This window comes from Solanum dulcamara, chromosome 5 (genome assembly GCF_947179165.1).
Source record: "Solanum dulcamara chromosome 5, daSolDulc1.2, whole genome shotgun sequence".
NCBI lineage: Eukaryota > Viridiplantae > Streptophyta > Magnoliopsida > Solanales > Solanaceae > Solanum > Solanum dulcamara.
The window spans coordinates 5,708,875-5,719,135 of record NC_077241.1 but is presented as its reverse complement, the minus strand read 5'-3'; the positions used below and the strand labels follow the sequence as shown (position 1 = coordinate 5,719,135).

Below are 10,261 nucleotides of genomic sequence, written 5' to 3'. Positions count from 1 at the left end.
GAAAAATGAAAAAATAGGATAGTTTCCTCCTACTAAACTCTTCTCTTTTTGATAATTTTTCTTCTTTTTTTTCCAGTTTTTTTGTATTAATAATAATAAAAAAAATCGATATTCGGTATTTCTCGAATACCAAAACTGAAATATCGAATACCAAAATCGAAATATCGAATTTTATATTTCAGTACCGAATACCAAATCGAATTACCGAATTACCGAAATACCAAAATAGCCGGTTCAGTTCAGTAATTCGGTTTTCGATATTTTATGCCCAGCCCTAGTGAGAAGGATCAAATATACCCTTATATGTATTATTTTTTTAATAAAAAACTTTTAAAAATTAATTTAAAATTATTTTTTTTCATATCCGTTAGAAGAAAAGAGTATATGTGGCCATTTGTGCAACAACAAGGGTATATATGAGCCACTTTCATAACGATGTATATATCAGCTCTAAATGACAAAGTTAAGGGGTGTATCAAACCCTTTTCCCTTTTTATAAAACTTAAGTTGAATTTCATAAATCTTTCATTACAGAGTTCAACTAATATATATCAGTAGTTTAACTTCTATGCTATTATTATTGTATTTTGACTTGTTATAGCATGTTATCTGCCTTATTTTTCAGGTTATTAAATGATTATCTAAAGTTATCTGACATCAGAACTGATAAAATAAAGAAGATCAGTGTATAAAAATTAAAATCATAACTAATTACATTCAAAAATTTAGTTAAAGTCGGAATGCAAATAAATCAATCCAATAGTCTTAAGCAAATGTCCTCAATCCATACAATCAATAGACAATAATACAATTATAGCTTGTTACATAATCAGCCAAAATACACTAGCTCAATTTCCTACTTAGGAGAAATAGTAATCAGCATGGAAACAAATTCTTCAATGTTTTTCTCTGAACTTCCACCTTCATCCATTGCATTTCTAGCTAATTCCTTCCATTTCTTTGCATTTTCCCTAATCAATTTTCCTTTCTCTTCTTCCATCACTAGCTTTATACATTCTTCAATAACTTCTCTTCTAACTATCCCTTTTTCATCTTGTTTGGCTCTAACTCCCATTTCCCAAACATCCTTCACAAGCTTTGCATTTGTTGGTTGATCTGACCATTGTGGCATTGTCACCATCGGCACTCCCAAACTAATTGCTTCTAAAGTCGAATTCCATCCACAATGCGTCAAAAAACACCCTATTGATTCATGTTCCAACATTTGTAATTGTGGACACCATGACACCACTAAGCCTTTATTTTTGCTACTTGTCAATTTAAGTTCCTCTAAAAAGTTCTTGGGAAGTTTGGACTGTTCAGTGGACCTAACAACCCACAAGAAGTTGTTGTTGCTATTCTTCAAACCCCATGCCAATTCTTCCATTTGCTCACCTTCTAAGCTGGTTATACTTCCAAATGATACATACACTACTGAGCTAATTGGTTGATGGTTTAACCAATTTAGGCATTCATTTGTCATTGGCTTGAAGATACTAAGGTCATACTCTTTGTCATCATGTAGCCTCTTGTCTAGGTACATGGATGGTATTGTTGGTCCAATTGTCATGATTGGATAAATCTTGGACATCCAATCAATTACCTACATGTCAAACAATTAGAAACAGAACAAGATTTCATGTAACTATTTGATATTTTGTACAATAACTTAGGTGACTAGAAAATAAAGTCTGAGGTATTATGTGGTTTAATTCCTTCTATGTTCTCTGTTATTCATGAGAAAGTCAGAATTTTTATTAAAGGGAATTAAAATATGAAGAAGTAAACACATGAAAAAGTTAAGGAGATTCAACATCTACTATATATACATAAAAAAGATAATTTTCATCTTAAATATACAGTGTAATTTTTCACCAAAGAGGGTTCAACCCGAACCCTCTTCCTCCCACTTGGCTCTGCCCTTGGCTACTACATAATACCTCTATATTTTTTTTATGAAACTTCTAATATGTAAGATTGAATAAGTAGCTTATGGAGAAGCCCTGCTATGAAAAAATATTAGTACTGCTTTACATGTATTAAAAGTTTCCATGAGAACATTTTATTAAAAGAATTAACCTAAATAGTCGTTATACACTTCTCAAAAAAGACATACATAGCATTTATCATAAGATTTAGTCAATTACTCAAAACAACTAATGGAATATATTTATGACAAAGAAAGCATAAGTTAAGCAAGTAGAACACTGAACACCAACTAAACCATGAGAAAAATTGTTAGTTGTAAATATGAAAACTACAACAATTTTCATGAACATATGCTTTGTCCGTTCATTTTTTATATAACTTCAATTCAATAGTTAAGAACCTGAAGAAGAAACAGAACGACAACAATATCTTACCTCTTTCTCCAATTCATAGAAGCTGTTGATTAGGACCCAATCTACTTTGTCAAGATTTGAGAATTGATTCGCCAACATTTCAAGTATTCTTTCTGCTTCAGGATTAGAATCAAAACTAGGCATATCTGAACTCTCAATCATACATGTTAGTCCAGGAATTAATATTTCTTGATCAACTCGAGTAGAAGGAAGTTTTAGTACCCGTTTATGTACATGGTAATAAATATTATCCACTACACAATTTTGTGTGAAAAATGCAACACTAACTAATCCAAAATTCTTTGACACTTCAACAGCCCAAGGAAGGAATGGATCATAAACTATGCAATTCACAGGACATCCACAATTTTCTAATTTTTGAATAAGCTGAGACAGAGTATCCGAGCCAACTTCTTTGAATTGCGTTATGTAGTCTACGAAAGTTTTTGCTTGGTGGAAACCACCATCGTCGTAGCCATCAGAGATGGCCTCGATTGACACTGAAGTTGGCAAATCTTGCATTGTTTTCAAGAAGAATTTTGTGGTTGCTATAGTAATTTTGACACCTTTGGATTGTAAACGTTTGGAGAATTGGAGCATTGGGTTGATATGACCTTGGCCTGGAAATGGAAACACCAAGCAGTGAGCTTTGTGAGTAGTCATTTTTTATTTTTTCTTGCAACTTCTCAATGAATGGAATGGATAATTAAGATTTAAGAGAGGATGAGAAAAATCTTGCGGCTAAGAAAGTATGTTGGCTTCTTCCTATCTTATAGTTAGTTGATAGAGTTTGGTTTTAAAATTGTTATAATTCCACAATTGTAACAACATATTATCTTGTCCATAAATATAGTAAAAAAAATCTTCTTCCTACTTATTTTTTTCCTACGTTAGTATTTATTGGCGAGATATTTTTTAATTAATAGCTTACCGATTCTATCTTTCAATTTCTTTTTAAGTTAATCTTTTAATTGCATTTTTTCTTTGGAATTTTATGTTGACTAATTTAGTGTACGTAGGGCTGTTCACAGTTTTGGTTAAAATTAAAACCAAATCGAAAATTTAACCAAACCAAATAAAAAATCGATATTTGGTTTGGTTTGGTTTTAAATTTAAAAAACCGATAATATTTGGTTTGGTTATGGTTATAGTAAAAAATAACCGAATAAATAACCAAACCAAACCGATAATTATATACATAAAATTTATAATTATTTATATATATAATATTAGCTTTTCATAAATAATTAAAGATATTTTATACCTTTTAATTATTAATTTAATTTTGATCTACTTATTTTTAAGGCCCATGTCTTAAAAGAATATGTCCTGGTCCAACAATCCAAGCCCAACTCTAAATTCTAATAAGTCGTAAGCACTAAGCAGCATATGTCCAAGTCCAACAATCCAAGCCCAACTTTTGATTATATTATGGATTCTCTAGTTAGTTTAGTTTAAATATGTAATTTTTTCATTTTAATTGACAAAGTTGTTTGTATTTTGGAACCTCTGTTTGACTTGTTCTTTTAAATCTAAACTGTGTTGCAAGTTTGGTCCACCTGATTTGCCATCAGCATATCTTTCCCTCAATATGCAGCAACGTTCGCCCCTGTGGGTCGTGAGGAAAAAAGAGATTCATAAGAAATTTGAAAAATGTAGAGAGAGAATATTTGAATTGTCCCGGCTAGTCATAAACCGAATAACCGAACTAAATCGACAATAACCAAACCGATGGTTATTATTTTACTTGGTTTGGTTATGATTTTAGACATTTAAAAACCGATTAAATTGGTTTGGTTATGATTTTAATCTGATATTTTGAAATTGAATAATTAATTGGTTAAAATTTAATAACAAAAAGAAGACTCCTAAACATAAAAGGAGAGCTTCAATGTTTTCTAATGTGACATTATTGAGTATTTTTATTTATTAAAAAGACTCCTAAAAATAAAAGGAATGCTTTAGTGTTACTATTACTATTAATTTCGAAAATAAAAATTTCATATATTTCTTTTTTCTCTTACCATAAATTTAAGGGCTTCTTTTTTTAAGAACAACAAAAACAACAACATATTTTTCCTTTTTTTCCTTACCATAATTTTTAGGACTTTCTTTTCATGTCTACAAAGAAAAAAAAATACCAACATTAATCGTGGATCCATATTTCCTAGTTTAGTATACGTGTTTTGCATGTGTGTCTCACGTCAATCAATAAAATTAGATATAAAATAGTTAAATTAATAAAAAATAGCAATTGACATTAAAATAAATATATATGTATCTAAATGATATAGATAAATATTGTAGATCAAATATGTTATTATTTTTAAGTCTTTAAACCAAATATTAAACAATAAAATAATATGTTTATTTAGTTCTACACATAATCAAATAAGGAAAGAATTAAGAAACAAATTGTAAATAATTAAATATTAGAAGTTTTTACATTTGAGAAATAATAATAAGAAGAAAAGTGGGGGTTAGAAAGGGTAGAGTGTAAACAAACCTTAGTGATAGAGAGGTTATTTCTGATAGATTCTAGGATCAAAAAATAATAATTTGAATGAATCATGACGAAGTAAGAAAAATATTGCAAGCATTAGATAATAAGAAAAAGAAAAAAGATAAAAACTACAATGAAATAATTCAATAATCTAGGTAAAAGAACAACATATAGTAATGGAGTTGAGAAAAAATTAATCATAATCGATATATCATTATTTTTAAACTTTCAAGTTATGAACATAAAAACCAATGAATCAATGACTAAGGATTATACGCAAGCAGAAGAAAAAACATTAAAATCAATGAGGTGGTAGAACGGTAATTAAAACTTGGACCTCTTTTTCTCAGTGAATTAGAATACTTGTTCTACACTTAAATTAATTAACTTTATATAGAACAATTTCTAGGTTATTCAACCTATTATTTTCTAAAATTTGATATACTTTTTGTTTTTGTCTAAAACAATAGATTTTCTTTTGGGAATAATAGTTCTCAAAACCTGATTATGAACAAATAATCAAAAGTATATAACTACACTATGATGTGAAATAAAATTCCATTCAAGATAAATTTACTGTGCTGGAGGGTGATGTTACAATAATAAATAATACAAAATTCATTAAATATCAAATCTCCAGGTGTGACAACTTAGTTATGAGCTACTACCCTTCCACTATATATTCAAGAAGGAATAGAATTGTATGCAATTAAATTAGGGAAAAGATAATTTGTATCAATTTTATGATAAAGTTTTATTTTTCAATCCAACATAAAATATATGCAAAACCAAAATATAATTTTAAATTTACTATTAATTAATTATAATTAAGTAACAAATATGTATATTCAGACACATGTTATATTTATTGATTTGATGTAAATATCTGATGTAAATAATTTTTACCTTGTGGACAAATCTAACTGAATGATTCGAGGGCTGATCTAAGTTTGAGCCCTTAAGAAGACAATTATTCATTGTTTATAGTTATCCAATGTCTTCTTCTCTGCAAAACATGATGAAAGCAATCAAAAACAGAAAATCTTTGACAAAGAATAGAATGTATTTTGTCAAATTTACTCATGAAAAAATAGGTATCAAAAACTTATGAGAAGATAAAGAGAGTAATGATATTATAATATGACGATTAAGGAAAAATTAGAGACGCAACAATTCTGGTTGAAGAGGGATATATATAGGAAATATGTTATAGGAAAAAAATTGTTTGTTAGGTGGTAGGTGTTATAGTTCAAGTGTAAGTATTATGGCATTGGAGTCTCTAATTTAATTACGTTTTTATGGGAATTATATCATTTAATGAATTCAGACTCTTTAGTTATTGATTTTTAAAAAATAATAATTATTTTAATATTTAGTTGATAAAAATTAGAGGAAAATAATAAAAGACAATTGTGTCTAAAGGATGATCTTTCAATGAAATGAAGGGAAAAAAATTCAATCAACATTTTAAAGGTATATAGATTGTTTTTTAATTATAAAAATCTCAAATTAAGTGATTTTATTGATATAAAACAAAGGTGAATGACTTTGCTAAATAAATTTATAATTGAGTGACATTTTGAGATATTAAATAGATTCTAGTATTTATTTCGGTATGTCATTCAAATTAAGTTTGATTCCAGTATTAATGTTGGTATGGTTGCAAACTTTTTTAGTTAAATGATTAATTACTATTATAAGTCTATATGCCCTTCAAATTAAGATTTTATATTTATTAATTTAGAATTGAGACTTAAATTAATTTATTATTGAACCAATTTATAGTATGATAATCAACTTCTCTTGTTAATAGATTTAAGAACATTTTATGATAAAGGCATATTTGATATCAAATTTAAATGAAGAGTAAATTTATTCTAACTTTTTGGTAAGTACTCTAGGAAAATACCATGTGGTAGGATTTGGGTGGAATGGGGTGTTGGGGTTGAGGAGGAGGCAAAATGCCACTTATGGATATTTTAACGATTTTTTATACTATCCTTCTCTTTTAATCTGTAGTAAAATATTATTCATTTTAACTTTTTAAGTTATTAGATGGTTATCTGAAATTATCTGATAGATGATTTGATAAGGCAAAAAGACCAGCGTAATATATTCGTGGTAATACTTATAATTTCTTATTACACTAGCATTAGCTTGTTCGTCAATTCTACTACTGTTATTGTTTCTTTTACTTTGATTTTCTTTATTATTTTTTCAATATTTTTATCATACCTTTTTACTAGTGTATTTTTTTTTCAAACTTACGAATTCTCTTGAGTCGAGCGTTTATCGAAAACAATATCTATTTCTACCACACAAAGATAGGGGTTAAGATCTGCATATATCTCATCCTCTCAAAACCCACTTATGTGACTACTCCTGATATGTTATTGTTGAACAAGCATCTTTTCTTTAAGATTTATCGCATGCTTAAGAGAAATTTAATAGCCTTAAACATAAGAGTATTTGTTAAAACTACCATTTACTTTCTTGGTAAATGCTTCACTTAATTAACAATCTAGTACTAGAACAATATAGTAAATTAGATCAACAAGGTAATAAATGACTATTTTTGCGTTCTGAAATAGTCAAATATTTCAAAATAAGTTCAATTTGGCAAAACAATTACTTCCCTCATTTCAATTTGTGTGATGCACTTTGATGGATGCAAATTTAAGAAACATAAAAATACTTTTAAAATTTCTTGCCTTACTTTACCTTTAACGAGATATTTAGATTGTTTCTCTTACCTTTTTTGTCCAACTCATAGAAACTCTTGATTAAGAGCATGTTTGGAATGACTTTTGACTTTTGATTTTTGGTTTTTGGGTTTTAGCTTCTTTTTTTTTAAAATCATTTTAGCTTAAAATTAAGTGCTTATAAGTATTTTTTAATTTATCCAAACATTCTAAAAGTGCTTAAAAATTATTTTGACTTAAGAAAACTTAAAATAAGTCAATCCAAATAAGCTCTAAAACTCAATCACTTTGTCAAGAATTGAAAATTGATTCACCACATTTCAACTAATTTATTTGATTTAGGACTAAATACAAAACTATGCACATTTGAACTCTTAATCATATGTTCTACTCGTGAGAAGAGGAATGAAAAAAAGTAGGGTACCTCATACATATGTACACTTTTGTTTTACATTTTTAACAACATACAAGTACTCATCATAAATGCATCAAGTACCCAACATTGTAGGGTACAAGAAGTTAAATTAACCGGATAACACTAAAAGAAAATTTAAATTTAGTGACTTACTTATCTGATACATATTTCTGGTGGGAAATATAAGATATCTCATGAAATTAATCTAGATACATAAACTAGTTCAAACACCACAATTATATATATATATATATATATATATATATATATATATATATATATATATATATATATTTTAAAATAATCTAATGAACTATTATAAGGAAAGAAAAAGGAATCCTAATTTTACCATTGAAACACATCATTCAGTTTGGAGAGAGTGTCTTGGTTGCTTCCTATTATTATTGATACCGACTTTTCATTGCCAACATGTGCAATGACTTAAGAAAATTATGCAATAAGTAACGCCAAAATGTACCAAATATAGTTGAGTTAAGCCGGGATACCCCGCCTTGATCGACATAAATGTTCTTTTACGCGGGAGGAACGAGAGGATACTGCCTAGGACTGCTATATGGATCCCTTGGCCGCTATAGTGTGGGACGCCGTCGCGGCGCCAGGCAGTGACACCAATGAATTTTAAAACCCTTTTCTTTCCAGTCCAAATTCAAAAGAGTTGGCTGCTCTTAAAAAACGCCTGGGGCTATCTTAAGAGAAAAACCTTGATAATGGAGAAACAAGGTTCCTAAGAAGCGCTCTCCAACTTTGTCTTTGCAAAACTCTTCATCAATCTCACTAGAACAGAACCAAGGAACAATTAGGTTCCAGGCACTCTGTAGCAGTAGCTTGGTGCCTAGGTAGGTTATGATTTATGAGTAGTAGAAAGCGAGTAGAAAATGTGTACATAATATAGATTTAACGAGAGAATCATGATTAGACCCGCATGCACGATGTTTGGATAGATAAAACATGAAATATAAGTAAAAGTGATCTATTGTATGATGATATCACGTTATCGTAAGAATTCCTTGATGGGTGTTTTTGTTTATATATTTTATGTGATGTATTATAGGGTAAAGACGTGAAGATGGGTAACGTCAGGGGCGGATCTATGTTGTTCCGAGGGGGTGCCACGCCACCCCCTGATCTCTATTGAAAATCTGTATATTCATGTATATTCGTATATATATATTTATAAGGAAAGTATAAATATTAAACGTGGCACCCTTGGAAATAATGTGTCTTGTGGTGCTAGTTGTTAAAGCTTAGGTTTACTACAATAGGAATGCAAGTTCGAGCCCTATTGTGAGGTGTATTTCTTAAAAACTTTTTTATCATGCAAGACATAGGTAGCGATTTTATTAAAAAAAGAATTGTTAATAAGTAGATTAGAATTCTAGACCTCTTGTAAGTAAAAATCTTAACTAGACCAACAGAACAAGTCTAAATTTTGTATGCAAATTTGCTAATAAATATTAAGTATTATCTTGCTCTACGCTGGAGTTTTTGCCATAGGTTACTGTTCAAAGCAGCGTGACGCTCAGAGATTCAAAATCCTGAATCCGCCCCTGGATAATGTAGAGGAATTGCATGACTTTGTAATCTAAGGTAATAGGCTTTATCATCAACGAGGATGAACTTGTCATAGTGTGTTGTCGAGAGAGGTTAACATTGCTACTTAGTTACTAGGCTAACAATTACGATAAGGGAGGGGTCTCGTTGTTAATTGGAGTTTAGACTTGACTTAAATTCATGTACGCTCTTAAGTTGAATGCTTGTTCATTGGTCTTCAGATATGTTTGTAATTGGTGCTGTAAATTGTGATGCTTAAGATTGCATGAGTTATCGCTTGATGAAATCATTGAATTTCTTGTGTTGCAAGTATATTTACAATTGTGGTATATTGAATTATATGAGTAGGAGGGATAAAGGTAACAATGACCTTACGATTAGATGAGTGGCTCAGAACCGAGGTGAGCTTTCAGATGAGCAGTTACATATATTTGGAGGTTCGACTACCATATCCCTATAGTATATGAACGAAACTAGTCCTCTGCAAGTCATGACCATTGTACATAAATAAGACTCTTAGCGTGTGTGCAGATGTGAGAGTGTGATACTGATATAATTTAATGGTGCTAATATGGATATGCGTCCATGTTTTGAGATGGTGTTGCTTTCATTGTGAGTCTTGTATAACTCTTGTGCTTCTTTATGACTTGTAATCTACTGGGTATGGTATGACATATGTGGTAATCATAGGTTGGGGGTCTAGGTTGTGTTACTGTTTGGTGTATCA

At 29.6% G+C, this 10,261-nt stretch overlaps 1 protein-coding gene across 2 annotated transcripts; it reads right to left on the bottom strand.

The window, feature by feature from the left end:
- Positions 1-721: 721 nt before the first annotated feature.
- LOC129890365 (UDP-glycosyltransferase 74G1-like) lies at positions 722-5,963 on the bottom strand. Of its 2 annotated transcripts, XM_055965926.1 has the most exons (3): positions 5,752-5,963; positions 2,364-2,962; positions 722-1,603 (listed from the first exon to the last, which is right to left on the bottom strand). In XM_055965926.1, exons 2-3 carry the CDS (start codon positions 2,940-2,942, stop codon positions 857-859), a joined length of 1,326 nt encoding a protein of 441 aa, XP_055821901.1. In that variant the 5' UTR covers positions 2,943-2,962; positions 5,752-5,963; the 3' UTR covers positions 722-856. The 2 variants fall into 2 exon arrangements, with proteins under 2 accessions (XP_055821901.1, XP_055821900.1); XM_055965925.1 differs by lacking the exon at positions 5,752-5,963 and having other exon boundaries at positions 2,364-3,094.
- Between the last annotated feature and the right edge of the window lie 4,298 nt (positions 5,964-10,261).